Consider the following 21,377-nt stretch of genomic DNA (forward strand, 5'->3'; position numbering starts at 1 on the left):
TCTGCCTTGCTAATTAAGATCTATGACAGATGTTTTCCTAGCTGCAGCTATGGCTTAAGATACCTTTCTTTGTGCACATATAAAAAAGCCCTTTGTTAATCTTTTATAAGTAGCTCCCACGAAGTAAGGCAATAGGTACTCAATCTATTTTTCAGGCATCATGGTTCCATGAACCTCGGAGCAACATGAAAGCAGAATGCTCATCACACTAAGCGCTCCATCCTTCTAATTTATGGTACATCATATCTCTAGGCTCTTGCAACGGCACCCACCACTGTAGGGTGAGTGTCTTTCAAAGGGCTGAGGGGCCAATGACAAGAACAAGGTTATGTCTACGCTACAAACATATGTCAACTCAAGTTACGTCAGCAAACAGCCACCAGTTAGTACATTGCTTGTGAGCATGCATACTTGGGTCCTTGAGTTGATGACATGCATACTCACTGGGAGTGCTTGTGCTGATGCAGTGTTGTGCACCATAGGTAGGCCACTATGCAACTTGCCACCGTCCAGTGCACTGACTTGGGAAGTTTTGGCAATACATGATGGGGGCAGAAACAAGTCAGGCAGGGATGCATGGGGTCAAGTTCCCAATTTGCAACTGTCTCCATCCAATAATCGTATCTGTATCCCATAATTTTCATGCCTTTTTTCAAAATCCCACAAACCCACATGCCCCTCCTGTCTGCCATCTGAGACAGGAGCATGGAACCTGCACAAGCTGTCATGAGCGTTGTAAGCACAGGGTACACAATCCTGCAGTATTTGAAGAGCTGCAAGAAGAACTGAATGAGTGGGAAACATGATGATTCCTTGGAGGACAGATTGCTGTGGGACATGGCAAGAGCCAATTCAAAGTTGGTGGTGGTATTCATGCAGCAGCTGCAGATTGGGGAGTGCTTCTTCTGGCCCCAGAAACAAGCACCGACTGGTGGGATCGCATTGTAATGCAGGTTTGGGATGATGAGCAGTGGCTGCAGAACTTTCAGATGCACAAGACCACATTCCTGGATCTGTGTGCTGAGCTTGCCCCAGCCCTCCAGCGCAGGGACACCAAAATGAGAGCTGAACTGATATTGGAGATATGAGTGGCAATCAGACTCTGGAAACTTGCAATGCCAGATTGCTACCGGTCAATCAGGAATCAATTAGGAACCAGGAAATCCACTATGGGGGCCACTGTCACGCAAGTGTGCGGGGCCATTAATTGCCTTCTGCTATGCAGGACTGCGACTCTCAGCAATGTGTAGGACATAGGGGATGGCTTTGCAGCAGTGGGGTTCCCAAACTGTGCTGGAGCAACAGATGGCACTCATATCCCTGTTTTGGCACCAGACCACCTTACCACTGAGTATATTCACAGAAAGGGCTACTTTTCTATGGTTATACAGTACAAGCATTGGTGGACCAGGGATTCTTTCACTAACATCAATGTGGGCTGGTCTGAGAAGGTGCCCAACACTCACATCTTTAAGAACACAGGGCTGTTCAGAAAGCTACAAGCATGGACTTTCTTTCTGACAGGCAAATTACCACTGGTAATGTTGGAATGCCAGTAGTGATCCTGGGGGAGATCTAGCCTACCCCATGCTCATGAAGCTGTACACTGGCCACCTTGACAGCACCAAGGAATAATTTGACTACTGGCTCAGCGGGTGCAGAACAACAGTTGAATGTGATTTTGGTCATTTGAAGGATCGCTGGTGTTGTCTACTCACAAGATTGGACCTCAGTGAGAAAAGTATCCCAATGGCAATAACTGCCAGCTGTGTCCTGCATGGTATCTGAAGCAAAAAAGGAAAGTTTCTGCCGGGATAGAGGGCATAGGCAGAGCAGCTGTCTGCTGAATTTGAACAGCCAGACACAAGGGCTATTAGAAGAGCTCAACATGGAGCTGCTACATGGCTCAGGGAGTCTTTGGAAAACCATGTTAACAATGAGCCAGAGTAATGTGTGGTAGTGTTGTATGCTCTATCTAGCCCTGCTCTTGTGTGGCCTGGTAGGAATTGTGTACTGATTGCTGTACATGTAGGAATATAACATTGTCAATGCATCTATTAATTTTGTTTGTGACTGATCCTATGAGTTGTGCGACTGTGAAATAACAGGTAATTGACTGCTTTCAGAACTACTGAGCACTCAGCAGCATCTATTATGAACTAATAAAGATGAATTATGTTCCAAATAGTATTTTATTTGGTAACAAATAAGTGCAAAAAATGCAATTTTAAAACAAATACATTAAAAACTAAACATTCATGTCCATTTCAACTACATATACACCAACTGTGGCTTTCACAGGTCAGTATATGTGAAGCTGTGAATGTCTTTAATGTTCCCTGCTGTTGAGTGGTAAGAGTAGTGCAGCAATCCCATATGCCATGTGGAACCTTGGGGGAGTGGTATAGGGAGGTCCCGATACAGAGTTCTCAAGGGGCTGCAGAGGGAGGCGAGCCAAGGATTGGTGGACCTGCAGGTTCAACAAAATTTGCAGCATCTGTTTGCTGGCTGAAGAGCTCCACTGCATCCTGATGCATCTCCCTCCCCTTTTCCTGCTGGGATTCCTGGGCCTCTCTCCTCTCTATTCTTTCCTTCGCCAAGCTGGCCACCATGTTCATCCTCCAGGCCCTGTGCTCACAGTCCAATGCAGCACTGGCTTGAAGGATCTTACTGAATGTGTCATCCTGAGTCCTCTTCTTTCTTCTTATCTGGCTCGAGGGTTCTGTGGGAGTGGAGGGGGAAAATCACGAAGGCCGCAGTGGCAGCAGCTGCAGATAAAACACACCGAGGTACTACTGTCAATGTATTCATTACAGAAAGTGAAACTTAAAATGCCGAACTCACTACCCCTTGCTCCCCTAAAGTGTTAAGCACTACATTCTCACCTCTGCTTTTGCTTGTGTATGATGCCAGTCACAGCACCAGCAATGGGGGGGGGGGGGTATGGCCTGCCGGGGGTTGACAAAACGAAGAAGGAATTGCTCAGTTGCATGAAACTGAGTATGGGGCAAGGACACTGAATAATGGCACCATTTTCCACATGTAGTGGTGATTTTATCTGACAGCTCACTCCTGAAGGTAACAAACACAGGGACAGCACAGGTGCTGCCGGCATCCCAAAGCCACCTAGGCCCATATGTTGCTAGCCTGCAATGGTGCCTGCTAAAGTTATCGCTGAGTGGCGTGGGAAAGTGTTCTACTGTGGAGATGGAAATAAGGCAGGTCTCCCTATCTTCCCTCTGGCAGAAGACTGCAGGTACCTTTGTGAAAGTTTCATCGAGATCTCTCAAAAGGATTCAGGAGACCTCCCTGTGTACATAACCAAACTGCTCCACATCTCCCTCCCCCTGCCCTCCCTGCACCTAACACTAGAGGGGAATGAAAAGCAGATACAAGCAATAGAGGTAGAGCTTCTATCACTACCTGTTCTAGAGTGAGTAAATTAAGGAAAAGTCAAAAGATATATCTTGTTACTTTGGAGATGCCATCCCTGTAATTGAAAGGTTATCTACACCACTTACCCGAGGTTCCTTCCCTTGACCCGGACTTGCCTGTGCTCAACTGGCGATACTGGCTGGACTGCAGTAGAGTCAAAAACAGGTTCTGGCTTGCTGCACAGCTGGATTCCCTGGTCATCTGTCCCCCATATTCATCCTCTTCCTCATCCACCACCACCTTCTCCTTGCTGTTTATGGCAGGGGCCTATGACTTGGGCTTCTCAGAGGTATCCACAATGCTGTGAGGGGATGGAGGTGATGTCTGTCCATTACAGCATGCAGCTCTTTGTAAGAATGGCAGATCTGCGGCTTGGCACTGGATCAACTGTTGACATCCCTGGCCTTCTGAAATGCCTATTGTAGCCCCTTGGTTTTCACGTGCACTGCTGCTGGTCCCTGTTGTATCCCTTTTCCTGCATCCCCTGAGCAATCTGCTCGTAGAGGTCTACATTTCCATGGCTGGCTAGGAGCTGTGCCTGCACAGCCTCTTCAACCCCAGGCCCCAGAGATTCAGTATCTCCTGTCTACTCCAGGCAGGAGAGTGTCTGGATCGTGCAGCCAGCATGGTCAGCTGGCCAGTTTCACTCAACAATGGAGACCTGCTAGATTCGCTCGCCAAGCAGGGCAATCAGGAAAACAAAATTCAAACATTTGCAGGGCTTTAAAAGGGAGAGGGGCTTCCAGTCTCCATGACCCAGGGCATTGGAGTTCACAATGATGACCAGAGTGGTCAGTGTGTGGCATTGCGGGACAACTGCTGGAAGAAAAGGTCGACATAAGCAACACTGTATCTACACGTGCACTGCACTGAATTAAGTATTTCAACTGTGGCTGTACACTTCTCGGGGAGATGGTGTTAATATGTCAGCATAACAGGGTACTTCCAGTGGTGGGACACCAGTTTAAGTGTAGACAAATGCACAACTAGGTAGATGTAAACTGCTTTGTGTCGACCTTGCTTTGTAGTGTAGATCAGGCTTAAGTTTGTAGGCATGCAGAACATTAAGGGAAATGGCCCTCAGAAAGGATGTGACCTACTCCTGCTAGTTCCATCCAGGAAGAAGAGATCACTACCTGCCAAGTCACCTTTCCGTGAGTTGGAAAGTGGTGAGGATTACGGGGCGAAGGAACTCAGGAGTCTTAAAAAAAGAAAAAAAGAAAAAAAGAAAATTCCCTTCTAAGAGTGATTAACAGAGGGGAATCCCTGTGCTTCAATTACTGACACAATTTTTAATCACAGCAGTCATCTGGGACCTCTGTTGTTACAAATTGCATTGTGTGTGTCAGATTATCTTGGAGAGAGACTGCTAACAACTATATTTTGATTGCAGCCCATTGGTCAATTAAAATACCACATGCAATTTCAAAAGCAAAAACAAGTTTGAATATGAACACCTAACTAGATGGTGCAGATAGCTCCAAGCTAACAAACTGGAATCCAAAATTAAACTTGCATAATGCCACAAGTACAATTATTAACCTGACTAAAAGATATCCAGTGTAAAATTTCAGAAGGTACATTTTATGACCAAAAAGTCCCCCTTACCCCATCATTTAGTTCATGCAGAGTCCCAGAATTAAGTGTACTCTGATCTACTAGCACAGTTAAAAAAAAATTATGAGCTGCTTGTTAGATGAACTACAGGAAAGAACTCTCAGTTTACAACCGATATATCCAGCGTATAGCTTTATGTGGCTATCTAAAGGTTTTATTACAAGAAAGCTATGTCCAAGGATGTCACTTACTTTAGAGTAAAAACAGCCAAACCAATTTGTTTTCTTAAGTGGACAGAACAACACTAAGGCTATGCCATCACATTCTTACACACAAACACAACACACAGTCTGTTGCCATTAGCAACTGTGTGCCTTTTAAAAATGGTAGAAGGAGCTAGACACTGACTTTTCTTATATGAAGTGCTAAATTTAAAGTGATTATGAGATGTAGTGAAGTTGAAAACATTTTAAAAAATGTTGGTCAAAATGAAAACCAACTGTGACAGCACTTGTGTTTCAATATTACACAATGTGTAACAGACAAGAAGCATGATAATTAAGATCAGTACTTCCTCCATTGTTGCTCAGCTGTCTTCTCTGCTGCTCGAATCTCTACAGTGGGTGAGGACTAACTGGGTAGTTGAATACCGATCCATTTATGGAAAAAATTCTGCAGGCCTGTGGTTCATATCAGTTTGCTTAGTTGAGTGCAGCTATAAGCTCATTTAAAAGTAATTATTTCCCAAGGTACAATGTTGAATCTGTTTTGAATGCCAAACAGATAGATTGCTGTTCTGAATTTAATTCACTGCTTCATAACAGCAGGATGCTAGAGAAGGTTTGATGGTGTTAAGTGTTGTTATACTTGTTCTTTCAGATCAAAACATGAAAATTATACTGATAGGAATTAGGTAGCAAACTTTGCATATGCCAGATTGTAAACCCAAAATACCTACCCATATCAGTTTATTCATTCATTCCATTTACACTGAGGAGCCAAACTCAGGAACTGAACAGAAAACTTGGGAGCCTTCATTTTAAAATGAATTTAACATGAGTTCCACCATTTCTAATGCCAAACCTATAATAGCAGGAAGCTAGAGCATGGATCTCTCAATCTGTAAAACTGAATAGTCACAATTTGACAACAACTTTGCAAAACATTCTCAATATTCTGCCACATGTGAGATCTGCACAGCCACATGGAGACCAAAAGACTGAGGAGCAGAGTAAGTAATTTGCTTGAAGCATTTTGAATGCAATCATTTCCTCTGCTAATACAAATGGTGGGGATTCAGATCAGGTGGGCTCCGGGTGCCGGGTTACTGCAGAAGGGAATACTGTTTTCACAACACATGCCCCGTCTTTCTCCTCTAATGCTGTGTTCACCTCTCTCTTGGTGCAGACAGAGGGATACGGAGTAGTGGTGGGGAGGGAAAATAACAACTGCCACTTAACCTCTTTTCCTTGCATGGAATACTGGAGAAAGTTAACGCAGACACCATCAATATTAGTTTATGCTGGTTACTCACTTCAGAGCAAACCTCTTTCTTCCCCAAAGGGAAGAGGAGGTTTCGAGGCAGCAACCCCAGCAAGGAGGCACTTGAGAAAAACATGCTGTCACAGGGCCAAGAAGCAGTGCAGAGTCCCAAGGGCATAGTGCATAATAGTTCTGGCCTCAAGCACTTGTCAGGCGATATCAGTGAGCCACTTGCCACAGTCTCACTATGAAGGACACTGGAGAAGACCTCTCATCCAGAGAGCCAACAGGCAGAGATTTGGAATTTTGAAACAGAGGTTAAGACTTAATGGCTTCTTATGATGCACTTGAGAACTGCAGGAGCACCTTGCTTGTAGGGTCATCTACGATTCTACATCAACACCCCCCCGTTTCAAGATTACACCAATCTCTGCATAGCATCAGAGGAACTTGACAGTATTAGGAGCACAGTGAAATGTTATGAAGGAAAGGGCTGACCAGGAATTCTCTGGCTTAAATCACCTGTGCAAATTAGGAAGAGGAGGTGGATGAGGCATTTCTAGGACAAATAAATATCCAGAACACAAGATCTGGTAGTAAAGGGGGATTTAATAGGGCAAAACACAAAATTTCCATTAAGTTCTAGGAATGTATTGGGGACAACTTTTTGTTTCACAAAGTGGAAGAAATAACCAGGGGACAGCCATTTTAGACTTGATTCTTGCCAACAGGGAAGAATTAATTGAGAATCTGAAGGTAAAAGGCAAATTCAGGTAAAAGTGATCACGAAATGACAGATTTCAAGATTCCCAGGAAATGAAGGAGTGATAGCAGCAGAATAAGCACAAAGGACTTCAAAAAAAGCAGACTTTAGCAAATTCAGAGAGAAGTGGTAGATAAGGTCCCATGGGAAGAAAATCTAAGAGGGAAAAGAGGTTAAGGAGAACTGGCAAACTATCCTGACAAAGAGAAGATAATAGTAAGAGGCTAATATGGCTCCATCAGGAAATTTTTAATGACCTGAAAAATCAAAAGAGAAATCCTACAAAAAGTGGAAACATGGACAAATTGCTAAGGAAGAGTACAGAAGAATAGCACAAGCATGAGTGAACAAAATCAGAAAGGCTGAAGCACAAAATGAGTTATACCTAGCAAGGGGCATAAAAGACTCTTAAGGAAAGGCTCTTTAAATACATTAGGAGCAGGAGAAAGATGAAGAGAAAATGTAGGTCCTCTACTTAGCAGGGAAGGAGAGCTAACAACAGATGCTATCAAGGATGCCGAGGTGTTTAATGACTAGTTAAGCTTCAGTTTTCACTAAAAGATTTAATGATCAGATACTCAACACAATTAATATTAACCAGAGAGAAGGAATACAAGCCAAAATAGGGAAATAACAGGTCAAAGAATATTTAGATAAGTTAATGTATTCATAGAATCATAGGACTGGAAGGGACCTTGAGAGATCATCTAGTTCAGTCCCCTGCACTCATGACAGGACTAAGTATCATCTTCTAGACCATCCCTGACAGGTGTTTGTCTAACCTGCTCTTAAAAATTTCCAATGATGGAGATTCCACAACCTTCCTAGGCAATTTATTCCATTGCTTAACCACCCTAACAGGAAGTTTTTCCCAAATGCCCAACCTAAACCTCCTTGCTGCAATTTAAGCCCATTGCTGCTTGTCCTATCCTCGGAGATTAAGAAAAACAATTTTTCTCCCTTGTCCTTGTAACAACCTTTTATGTACTTGAAAACTGTTATGTTCCCTCTCTGTCTTCTCTTTTTCAGGCTAAACAAACCCAATTTTTTCAGTCGTCCCTCAGAGATCATGTTTTCTAGACCTTTAATCATTTTTGTTGCTCTTCTCTGGATTCTCTCCAATTTGTCCACATCCTTCCTGAAATGTGGTGCCCAGAATTGGACACAATACTCCAATTGAGGCCTAATGAGCGTGGAGTAGAGCAGAAGAATTACTTCTCGTGTCTTGCGTACAACACTCCTGCTAATACATCCCAGAATGATGTTTCATAGTTAGCTTGTGGTCCACTATGACCACCAGATTCCTTTCCACAGTACTCCTTCCTAGGCAGTCATTTCCCATTTTGTATGTGGACAATTGATTGTTCCTTCCTAAATGGAGTACTTTGCATTTGTCTTTGTTGAATTTCATCCTATTTACTTCAGACCCTTTCTCCAGTTTGCCCAGATCATTTTGAATTTTAACCCTATCCTCCAAACACTTGCAACCCTTCCCAACTTGGTATCGTCCGCAAACTTTATAAAAGTGTACCCTCTATGCCATTGTCTAAATCATTGATGAAGATATTAACAGAACCGGACCCAGAACTGATCCCTGTGGGACCCCACTCTTTATGTCCTTCCAGCTTGACTGTGAATTACTAGTAACTACTCTTTGGGAATGTTTTTCCCACCAGTTTTGCACCCACCTTATAGTAACTCTATCTAGGCTGCATTTCCCTAGTTTGTTTATGAGAAGGTCATGCGAGACAGTTTCAAAACCTTTACTAAAGTCAAGATATACCACTTCTACCGCTTCCCCCCCATCCACCACAAGGCTTGTTACCCTGTCAAACAAAGCTATCAGGTTGGTTTGACACGATTTTTATTGACAAATGCATGCTGTCACTTATCACATTATCTTCTAGATGTTTGCAAATTGATTGCTTAATTATTTGCTTCATTATCTTTCCGGGTACAGAAGTTAAGCTGATTGGTCTAATTCCCCGGGTTGTCCTTATTTTCCTTTTTATAGATGGGCAAATATAGTGCCATTTTCCAGTCTTCCAGAATCTCTCCAGTCTTCCATAACTTTTTGAAGATAATCACTAATGGCTCAGATACCTCCTCAGTCAGCTTCTTATGTAGTCTAGGATGTATTTCACCAGGTCCTGGTGACTTGAAGACATTTCATTTGTCTAAGTAATTTTTAATTCAAGTAATTAGGGCCTGATGAAATTCACCCTAGGATTGTTAAGGGAATCGAAGCAATCTCAAAACTTTTAGAAATTATCTTTGAGAACTCATGGAGGATGGATGAGGTCCCAGAGGACTGGAGAAGGGCAAACATAGTGCCTATTTTTTTTTTTAAAAAAGCTTTCCTAACTTCTGCCCACTTGATGTGTTAAAACTAGAAGCTACTCACAACAAGATTGTTAGATATTGCAATATGACGACATATACTCTGCTGGGCACCTCAGGAGGGTTTGGATATACCCTTGAACATGGCCAGATTAAGGCATAAGTATAAGTCTAGGGCCTCAGGTCTCAAAATCATGTGATAATATCAGAGGACTTTAAGTTATCAGTAGGAATCCCAGTTAGTCCCATGGAGATGAAGCTGTTCATACTTACAGAGCTATTGTTTCAGACTCTCTGCAGTTGCAGGTAGGCATGACTGCATCAGTTACATGTGTTTCACATTCTTGTGGTTCCCTCTGCAACCATTAGAGTCTTTCAATTTAAAAACAAGTAAGATGAGACTCTGGAGATCAAGACAGCAGCTTCAAAAAAGTGACAGGTTGCTATTCTGCCCAATTTGAGTACTGGAGGAGGACAGAGAAATAGAAACAAGGCTCTTCTATGCAGCAACTGCAAGGCTGATGGAAGAGTAGAGCAGTAGTCAGGAGTCTGGGATGGAGGAAATGAATGCTCTCTTCTCACCACCAACCAGATGACTTTGGGGAGGGCTAAAGTTATCAAGCACCTATTATCCAGAGGCCTATAAGAAAAACAGAATCCCCTAAAGATGTCTACAGACAGCATCCTAGAGGGAATCCTAGCACCGCCCTCCCAGAAAATGAACTAAAGTGCTGGGCTTTCCACCAGGGTGTTTGTCCATGGAACGGTTGTGCCTCCCCAACCCTCACCGCATATCAGCATCTGGTGAAATTTTCAAGTTTTGACTGCAACCGCAAATAAACCCCATATCTTCATGTGCATCTTTTACAGATTGCACACTCCAGGCAGTTACAAAACCAGAAGGAAGAAGGTCTTTGTCAAAGAAGCAACTCAAACACACACAATTTTCAAAGTAGTTAAGACCAAATGCCAATCCACTCATTATGCAAATAGCTGCTGATGATCATTTGCACTCAATTGTCATAATCAGACACACTGTATGTACATGTATGTACTCAGCTTTTTTTGAAAATCTGGGCTACAAGCCTGGAATTGTAGTTAAGTGTGTGTTGATAGGGATGGGAATGCTTAAAAATTTTCTGGTATTTAAGTAGTGCTCTGAAATACACATAAAACAGCCTCTAGAGGTTGGATATTTGCCACACTGTTGGAGAACGGAAAGCTTGATTTTCAACCATTGTAGGTGTGTTAAGGGAGCTATCATGCTAGCTCAAGTAAAGCAGAATATACCGATAATATGACTGGATTCCTCTTATCTGAGAAAAGAGTTATCCGCTTATAAGCTTACATTCCTATGAGACATTTCAAACCATAATGTACTGTTTTAATGCAAGACAAGTGGTAGCATCGGGAAGATACAACAGCCCCAATTTTAGCTTCAGATAGTAATTTTCTGATAAACTACAATAACAACTTGTCCAAGATCTTTATGCAGTTAGACTTTAACATTGATCTTTTAAAAAATGAAATGCAGTGCCACTCTAATGCAACCAAATGGCCACGTTAAACCTAGTCAGCAGAAACTCAGGAGGATGGAGTAGAGATTGTAAATACAGCCCTATTAGTTTTATTGGCTGGAAGTTATCATCCAAATCGTTATGCTCCAATATTTTCTTATTAGGTTTTGGAGAATCCAAGTGCTGTTTTATGCCTTACATATTATTTAAATTACAAGACTGAAAATATGTTGCTTCAGAAAGCAAACAAGAAAGCTATTTTTACTTCTAAAAATTTAGGACACTAATATATGATTTTTTTTTTTTAAAAAGGTGCTTTTTTGCACATTTAACAAATTGAATATATGCTATTTGACATAGCCACTGACAAGTATCAGTGCTGAGAAGCAAAATTATATATTATTATATATATGCAACCCTCCCCCCAACCTCTAATTTATTTTGTGTGGTAGCAATCAGTACATCTGCCACCTCACTACAAGTGTTGTAATAATTATTTATGTATTCATGAAATCAAAATTTGGTGAAGGTTGAAAGTGCTAACCCTAGTAACATGCTGCAAGAAGCAGAAGTATTTTTGATGGGCCTAAAATGTTGTTACTTCTCTTGATCCATGAACAAACATGGCTCAGAATATCAATTCAAATCCTGCTTTTTAAACTGCTGTGTGTTTGACAATTAGACAGCATACCCATGAAGTGGTTTTGAGATTAAACTACTTTAATTGCATATTTTGGAAAATATGGGGGGAGGGGTGAGTTAATGTAAGCAAGATCATGAAAACCAGAATGCAAGATTCAAAACAGCATAGCACCGATTGGCCTTTTCTTTTCCAAACTTCATATTTCAGGCCCTGATCCTGTAAACTGGATCTGTGTAGATGGAAAGTTCCAGACATGAGGGTCTGATTCTAAGGCCAGAAGGGATTACTAATAATCTAGCCTGACCTTCTGCATAACACAGGCCACCTAACTTCCCCCAAATAATTCTTGTTGAACTACAGCATCTTTTTTAGAAAAACATCCACTCTTGATTTACAAATGGCCAGTGACTGTGAATCTACCATAACCCTTCGTGAATTGTTCCAGTGATTAATCACCTGACTGCATTATGACCTTACTTAGTGCCGTTCACACTGTTTAGGCTCTATTTAAAGTATTAAGGCAGGATGGAAACTGGTTTGCCACCTTTGGTGCTTGGTTCCCATATTGCAACTAAACCAACACTTGGCAAGATGGTGACTAGCAGCAGTAAATTCTACACAGGCTTCTCCCAACAGACTATTTGGAGGCAGGTGGAAACCCCCAAGGGGTCCAAATGGCCATGGATAAGGCCCCAGAACCCAATTTCTTCCCAGACACAGGTCTCTGCTTGAGGGCCAAGAGCCTCCAGGGGATACTGAGGATGGTAGGTAGTGGAAAGGGAATAATGATGTTCATGGCACAGCTGCGACAGGTTGGAGTCAACTTCTGACCAAGGAGGGAGGACTGTTGCCACTGATTGATGTCTGGAGCCTGGAGATGGCAGTCCCAGTGAGATCATGATTGGCACCACACAAAGAGGGATGCAGCAAACCAGAGGAACTCATGATACTGCACGCTGGGATGACACAGTTACAGCAGGAGCCAGTACTGAGTGAGAAGTATCCTGACTAGCCAGCAAAGCCAGTGCTCCGAGACTCACCAGATCCATGCAACACCATGCTCTGAGTGTCCCTAGCCTCTGTTTGCCAGAAGTTGGGCATGGATGACAGGGGATGGATCACTTGATTACCAGTTCTGTTCATTACCTCTGAAGCACTTGGCATTGGCCACTGTCAGAAGACAGGATACTGGGCTAGATGGACCACTGGTATGATCCAGTATGGCTGTTCTTATACCATGCTGCCGCATAAGCCTCCAGGATAGTTTCCCACACCACTGAATTAAATGGAGCCACTTCAGGGACTAGTCTCCATGGGGCCAGCACTGGAGCTGATGGTCTCTTAAGCAGATGACTGCTCGGAGAGTACCTTGGCCTTGAGTGCACTCTTGTGTTCTTGCCCAGAAGCTTCCTGGACTTTGGTGCCAGGGATCTCAATCTCCCAGATTCTGAGCATTTAACACAGATTCCTGACATGAGACTCCCTGAGACACCTCAGGCAACCGGCAGGTCGCTCACTGGCATCAGTTTCTTGCACGAAACTGTCCAAAATACCCAGCAACAGGAACCAAAAAGTGTTCAAAAACACTTTAAAGAAAAACTTAGGTCTATAACAAACAGTCTAAACTACTAAAACACTACACAAATGAGAAAAAAAAAAACTTGCCACAGCAAGACACGTTCCAACAACTGTTAAGTGCAATAAGAAGGAACTGAGAGGAGTCACAGCAACTCTGTCCTTTATACCTTTGCGTGGTGGCACAAGATAGACGATGGTGCATGTGCCGCCCTGACAGGTCCCACTGAGGGATAAATCTCCGACAACTGTGCACTTGGCACGCGCGCGCACAAACCCACACCCACCCACCCCTGAGGTGGCATACACATGTAATCACTTGAAAAAACTTGGAATTTAACTACCCAATTTTCAGCCATTACAATTAGGACATGCAATTCTGAGTCAATGCATATAAAACTCAGATATAAAAAAAATTGCATGAAAAACCCATGCACGTAGTTTTAAAGCTTATTTAAAATAAATAGTCACTAAAAACTGACTTAGTAGAACTGATTCAATAAGTATTTCCATATATTTTTATAAGCATTGAAGATTATACTATCATGTATAAATAAGGTTAATATTTTATTGCTAAGTCATAGCCACATATTCCTCATTCCAGGAATGAAACTGCCATTGAAATCTAAGAGACTGGTACAATTATGCCCCCCTTAAAGTATAAAAGCTTCAAAAAAGGAGCAATAATCGGTGTGAAATCCACAAAACTGAAAGAGAGATTAAGTCAAATTCTCCACTACTATTACCACCCTGGGTTTATGGAATATTATCTGACTGTTCCAATAAATCTGCAAACATTAGCAAAATAGTCACAGATGTAATTTAAAGTTAAAACACATTTATCTTGCAGGGCCAAATTTTTCTCGGGGGTGCAGTGGTATAATTAAATAGTTACAAAACCCTCTAATTTCAGTGGGAAATATTTATCTGCGTAAGCTTACAGTATACCAGTCTGCTTTGTCTTTTTAGGATTGCTATAATTCAGTTACCAAACTTCTGCGGATTTATACAAGTTAAAAATTCAGCTATCACTTCCCAATAAACAGACAAGTGAATAAATCCATTACCCTTTCCCCCTCACAAAGTCTTATTTTTTAAAGTTTTTTTTACTGCCAAAACACACCTTGCATTTTCAGGGAGTCCAAAAACAAGTGCATTCTGAAAGTAATTATTTGCATTGTTTACACTGATTTGTTTCTGCTTTAAAATATAAAAGATTGAAAAATTATGCCACCAGCAATAAGTAGAGGTTTATGAAACAGTTGGTTTTTCATGGAGATAAAATAAATAAGAAATCATGCTCTCCTGCTTGTCTCTCCACTTTCCCAGTACACCTCTACCCCGATATAACGCGACCCGATAACATGGTAAAGTAGTGCTCCGGGAGGGAGGCGGGGCTGTGCACTCCGGCGGATCAAAGCAAGTTTGATATAACACAGTTTCACCTATAACACAGTAAGATTTTTTGGCTCCCAAGGACAGCGTTATATCGGGGTAGAGGTGAATATATTAAGTTCACACAGTGTTCTGAAAAAAAATCACTGATTTGATGAGACCAGCTTCAACTACAAAACAAGCCATTTTGAATGACTTACCAGAAACATTAATTGATGTTCCTGCATCAATAATTCCACTGTTAGGCCTTACACAGTATCTGCGTGGTGCTGTAGTTTTCACTTTGAAGCACACATTTCTGTCTGTAGGATTACCAAGTTTCAGGTTTGTAGTGACAACATCTGTGAAGGGACCTGCAGAACACAGCAAAGAAGATTTTAAATTAAATTAAAAATACTCTAAACTTTGAGTTTAGACAGACTTTAAATTTGTATCTACAAATCATACAGTTAGATATTCAGCTTCCATTAGCAGCATCTATGGTTAACTGTGCATGCACAACTGAGGATGGGTTGAAGCTCTGAAAATCTGACCCATATTATTCTTGAACACATATCAATAGTTGTGCTTTGCCTTTAATGACTAATAAGCTACAAGGAAGCATAATTGGTACATCATGCAAACTTAGCAGCTGAATTCCGCTATCTTACACTGTTGTAATTGTGAAGTAAATATGGAAGTCAGAGTTATTTTTTATGTTCATAGATATAACTGAGAGCAGAGAGTTTGACCCACTTTATTCTAGGCTGTATGGAGGAGAAAGTTTGTTTTAGAAGGAAAGTCAACCATTAAGAAACCTTAAAGCTGTCTAATTGACAAAAAAAGCGAATACTGCACATATTAAAAAGGAAAGGCAGAGTTATAAGAGTGGTTAGTACAAGATTCAACTGAGGTGTCCCAGTGAAAGCATGTTATTCAAAGGAGACACCTGGGATTTCTAATTGGATCAGTGCTATAGATTGCTAGCCATCCAAATATTAGCTAGTGTGCTACTGCACTCATTTCTCTGTTCTTCATATTAATGGAGCAAGACAATTATAGAAGTGAAAACAACATTTAGATTAACTGGCTTCTGACAAAGGCTATAAAACAAGAAACAACTTGGTGCATAATCATCGGAGGGAGTTACCAAAAATCCTAGAAAATAAAAGCCAAGTGGACATGAACATTTAACACTGAAGTATTCAAATTTTCTTCATAGTTTGAACTGTAAAATAAGAAACTCACAAAAAAGGAGGCTAAATAGATTTTCAACTGGATTCAAAAGTGATCATTTGTTTTAGCACTTTTTAAAAAATTTTACGTTCCTTTATATAACTGTTGCTGCTTCGGGAAGATGGGACTTGTTCCAAACCACAGCACTTTCAGCTTGAAATAATTCACAGATTGAGTGATAGGCTCGCTTTCCCTCCTCCTACAAAATTGGTCTTTTAAGGTGATGTATGATAAAGTTGTACAAATTCTACAGGCTTAAAGCCAATGTCCTTGATGCAAATAGTTTAAAAAGAAAACAACACACACCCTCCAACGTCAATATAGCATCAGTTCTGCGTGCACTGTGAACAGCACATTAGACGTGTATTTGCTATGCAAGATGGCAGCAAAAGGGGAAGCCAGTCAAATTTAGGAACACACGTTTCATGACATGAAGCAGTCCCTCAATGCACCAAATTCTGGCTCTACTCAGTCATGTGGCACCATGGTGGTCCAAAGGTGTAACCACTAAATTCCCTCAGCCTTCCACATTGGAATAGAGTCCATGATTCCAACCCCCACTTTGAAAACAGTCAGAGACAAGGGGCTATAATTAGGAGCAATGGAAGAATTCTGAAATAGATTTTGGGGACAAATTTTCAAAGGAGCTCAGCACTCACTTAGGCACCTCAGTAAAGTAGGCAGATTTTCAAGATCAATCTTAATGGTGGGGAAAGGTACTGTTTACTGCTCTAAAAACAGAAATGTCTGGATGCTGAGCACTTCTAAAAATCTGGCCATTCAGGTTATGACTTTACTGCAGAGTTAAACTTGGGCAACTGGCACCTATGTTTGACTAGCCAGGCTGCAAGCAGCCACACTGCAAAACCAGACTTGAATGTGTCTACTTAATTGCATCCACACTAGTGCTGCACTCGCTCATGTATCTCTAGGACTTCTGGGGATTGTCCTATGGTTCTTAGTGCTGCAGTAAGCCTCTCAGATTTTTTCCCCCCAACAAGTTGTGGGACATGTGTGTGAGTGTGTGTGTGAGAGAGAGAGTTTTGTGTAGGAAAACAGGAGCTAGGCTAGGAGCAACAATGTAATAAGAGTCTGAATCAACACTGCAGGGAAGACAAACTCTGTAGTGCTTAGATGGGAGCTACTGAAAATTGAGTTCTACTAAAAATCTGGCCTAGTTTATCGAAAGATTCAGACAAAAAACATTCATGGTTACTGGCATTATTTCCAGAAAAATTAGATTATACCCAGCAAGTCTAAGTATACTCACAGAAAGTTTCCCCCTCCTAAATGAAATTTATTTCTAAAGCTAGGAAACTTTTTTCTGTTCTTTAAACACCATGAAAAAAAAAAAAAAAAAAAAAGGGGGGGGGGGGAAGTTATAGGAAATGGAGAATCTGTCTGTACATAATCTGACATGGGGTTGTCATGCAAGCTATCTAAAAGGAAGGATTAACAAGCTGAATTTGGTGGTGGAAAGTTTGGAATGTTCTTATGGGGTCTTCTGAACTTCTTGAGCCAGTTAGAAAAGAGTTGATTTGTATTAATGCAAACAGGCAACTGGTATTTGCATGCAGTATCTAGCAATGTTAAAAAAACAACAGTACCACCTAGTTTGTATCTCAGAGGTCATAAGCGTATATTACCAAGGACAGGATATATCTGACTTTCATATGTACTCCAACATATTTTTCCCACCAGTCATTTTCAAACTGTTTCTGAGGCTTTCCACCCAGAAACTATGCATGCAACCCTTCACATTTGAAGATCACTGCACTATTTCACAATTTGCCACGCTCCATTTCCTATTGAAACACCAATGCTATATCAATCTTATCTAAAAGCGTCATTCTACATTGTAGCGTTTTACAATTTGTAAGATGATCATTTCAATAAGAAATAGTAGTTGAGAATTAAGTCAAGAGTATTATGTCAACTATTTAACATTTAATAAAGACTCGTTACCTTACAAATGCAGCACACAGATTCATGATAGCGAGCTATGGGCTAATATCAGTTTGCCAAATAGTACATGTGCTATTCCATCGCCAATTATCACGGCAAATACATTACCACATTGTCATTTCATTCGACGGCTTCTATTTGTGTGCCCTTTATGAAATTATTTGTATCCTAGTCAAGGCCCCTTACACGGGGGGAAAAAAAGCAAACAATCCTCACATGTAGGGTAGGCCTACGCTTTGAGCTAGGGATGTGATAGCCATCAAACTAGTGTGCTAAAAATAGTGTAGCTGTGGCAGCACAAGTGGTGGGAGGGGCTAGCCGCCCCAAGGATGTATCTATTGTCTCAGGGCAGTTAACTCCTTCTGGTACTCATGTTGCTACAGCGCATTATTTTTAGTGCATTAGCTTGATCCAGGGTATCTCCTCAAGCTGAGAATCACACCCCCATCTCAAAGTGTACACATACCCCATACTAATATCTTTAATCACTTCTGTTCTCTAGCCCTGATTCAACAAGGTACTTAAGCACATGTCTAACTTCAAAAATGGGACTACTCATGTCCTTGCAGTCAGTGAAATTTCTCACTTACGGTATGTCTACACTGCAACTGGGAGGTGAACTTTCCAATTCAGGTAATACAGGAGCTAGTTCTACTTGAGCTATAAACAGAAGTATGATCACAGCAGCCTGAGTTATCCTCCCATTACAGTTTTATAGGGACAGCCTCAACTTAAAGGGAAAAAACACAAAATAAAACACAATCACACTTCTATCTGAATATTTTAAAATCTGTTACAAATAACAGTAACACCTATGATTAATTTGACTGGAAGACTAGGTAAAGCCTATTTTCGGTTTGTTTACTATGCATTTCACAGACCTTGGAGTCAGTTACTCTCTTTCCCTTGTATACTCCTTTCCCTCTTTTAGTTTGTGTGCATCTTCTCACAGAAATAAGGGAGAAAATACATATATTTTAAAGAAAAACGGTTGATTGTAAAACCACAAAGATTGACACGAGGGCTCAGTGACAGGTATAGCATTTGTTACTTTATTTATTTATTTATTTATTTAAAAGATTTGATTAGATTTCAAGTTTATTATGTCCTTTAAGAATAAGCTTTAAAATGAAACAAGCTGAAATGTCAAGTGAGACAGCGTGGTCTGGAAAAACAAGTACATGGCAGGGAGTCAGGAAGTCCTGAGTTCCAATCAAAGCTCTACCACGGTCTTGCTGTCTATCCTTAGGCTATGTCTACACTACCACGGTAAACTGACCTACGCTATGCAACTCCAACTACGTGAATAACGTAGCTGGAGTCGACATACCTTAGGTCGAGTTACCGCAGGGTCTACACCATGGGGAGGGAGGGGAGAGGGGTCGACAGGAGAAAAATCTCCCGTTGACTTACCTTACTCTTCTCTTCGGGGTAGAGTACAGGGATCGACTGGAGAGCGATCTGCAGTCGATTTGGCGGGGCTTTACTAGACCTGCTAAATCGAGCCTGATGGATCGATCTCAGAGCGTCGATCCCCACTGTAGCGTAGACCTGCCCTTAGATAGTTCACTTAAGGACTTGGCCTTGTGATTAAAATCAATGGGAGTTGACACCAATTTAAACAGGAGCAGGTTTGGGCCCTTAAAATTTCTCCACCTGTAAAAGTTAGTATAATATTTAGCTAATCACAGGGAATCTTGTGAAGATGAGTGTTTTAAAAGCACTACATTCCACATTTTAATCATTATCATGTGGCCCTGTAGACATTTGTAATTAAGCAAGCATCAGCAACTTTTTAAATCAAAGTAGTTGAGGAATGAGAAGCTGAGAGTATCTGTATTATATAGATACACATATTTCAGAAGTACTTGGTTGAAAGCAGCACTCCTATTCTGAATTTGAAGATTAATTTTTTAAAAAGTAGGCAGATCTGTATGCCTGCATCACCCACTTCTGACCTATTCACCTCTGATTTATTCTTTTCACATCTTTGCGACCTTGCTTTCTCCTCCCAATTCATGCTATGGCTAGGCAGTTCTTTTACTACCTTTGAAAAAGGTATGTACTACCACTGGAAATAGATACTTCACAAAGATCTGGTTCAGCAGAATTCAACTCGAACAGAAAAAAACCTCCCACACAACTTCCCAATACTCTACCTGTACTTGAAAAGAAAATGGTATTTACAGAAAACATAGTATTTTTCATCCAAAAGTATTTAAAAAAAGACTTTACAGCAAGATGAAGTAGGATGAATCTTCTGAGCCTCCCTTACCCTCCCCCCACAACAGGCTACAAAAACTCCATGGCCCACCTGTGTCACAACAACAGTTTTTCTGCATATAAAAGCAAGGACCAGCATAGGGGGTAATAAGCAGGGCAATTGCCAGGGGCCCCATGCCACAGGAGGCCCTGAAAAGCTAATTTGCTCAGGGTTTGGCTTTAGCCCTTGGTAGTGAGGCTTGGAGCCCCTGGGCTTCAGCCCCAGGCGGTGTGGCTTAGGCTTTCTGCCCTAGGCCCCAGCAAGTCTAATCCCAGCCCTGTATGGCAGACCCCCTGAAACCTGCTCACGGCCCCCCGCAGTGGGCCCTGGACCCCTGGTTGAGAACCACCGTTCTAAGAGACTGACATACCGTACAATGTTCTTAGGGCACAGATAGTGAAGATCATATTAAAGGTATTATGGACCTGTTTTTCCCCAGACATGCTCAGATCTCAACTTTCACTGGAGTTCCAGATTCTTAGGACTTAAAAATCAAGCCCTATTTGTTTAGTCTGGGTGGAGTGGTGATGTTGGGATGGAGCTCATATCCACGTAAGGTATAATGTTGATAGTATATGCAATTTAAAAAAAAAAGGTTCTAGAAGCTTCAGTCCAAAAGAGAATTTGCTGTGTGACAAATAGTTTTTTTTCCCCTAACTATCTGCTTGTAAAATTCTGTTTAGACAACTGTTTCTGTAATTTCCATTTGCTATCTAATCGTCTTTACAGTTCTGTCAACTTGTTACTTGCTCCATCTTGCAGCTATTCTCCACCTCACCAACACAACTTCTAAGATTTATTAGAGATGTGCCAATCCTGGGCTATGGACATGTGACTTTCAGTACTGACTCAATGCAGTAGTTGCTAAAAATGTTCGGTAGCTCTGAAATACGTTTGTGTTCTCAGTCCTATTTCAAATACCTGCATCTCAAAACACATCACACAACCTTGTTGTTAAATCTCAGTGATCAAAGACTGAATGGCTATGGAGAATTAAGCACACCCTTATGTATGGAAGTAGTCCTTCCAACAGCAAAGAGAAGCACAAAGGCTGGAGAAGCCTGCAAAGACAGGGTCATGCTGCTATCTGTACACTGAAATCAGCACAAGACTTAGAGCACCAAAAAATTATATTTCAGGAGTTGTTTTCTAAAAGCCTTAGTGGTATTAGTGTTACTCCTGGGGGAATTCTGCACCAAAAAATTAAAAATATTGCACATGGTCTTT

The 21,377-nt window shown here is 41.4% G+C and overlaps 1 protein-coding gene across 2 annotated transcripts in view; it reads right to left on the minus strand.

Moving 5' to 3' along the window:
* VAPB (VAMP associated protein B and C) overlaps positions 1-21,377 on the minus strand; it is a 43,741-nt gene that overhangs the window by 10,935 nt on the left and 11,429 nt on the right. For both annotated transcript variants that reach the window (XM_034786963.1, XM_034786962.1), the window contains exon 2: positions 14,908-15,060. In XM_034786963.1, coding sequence (XP_034642854.1) covers positions 14,908-15,060 — 153 coding nt within the window. The remainder of the gene's footprint in view (positions 1-14,907; positions 15,061-21,377) is intronic.

This window comes from Trachemys scripta, chromosome 12, assembly GCF_013100865.1.
Source record: "Trachemys scripta elegans isolate TJP31775 chromosome 12, CAS_Tse_1.0, whole genome shotgun sequence".
In the NCBI taxonomy this organism is placed as follows: Eukaryota; Metazoa; Chordata; order Testudines; family Emydidae; genus Trachemys; species Trachemys scripta.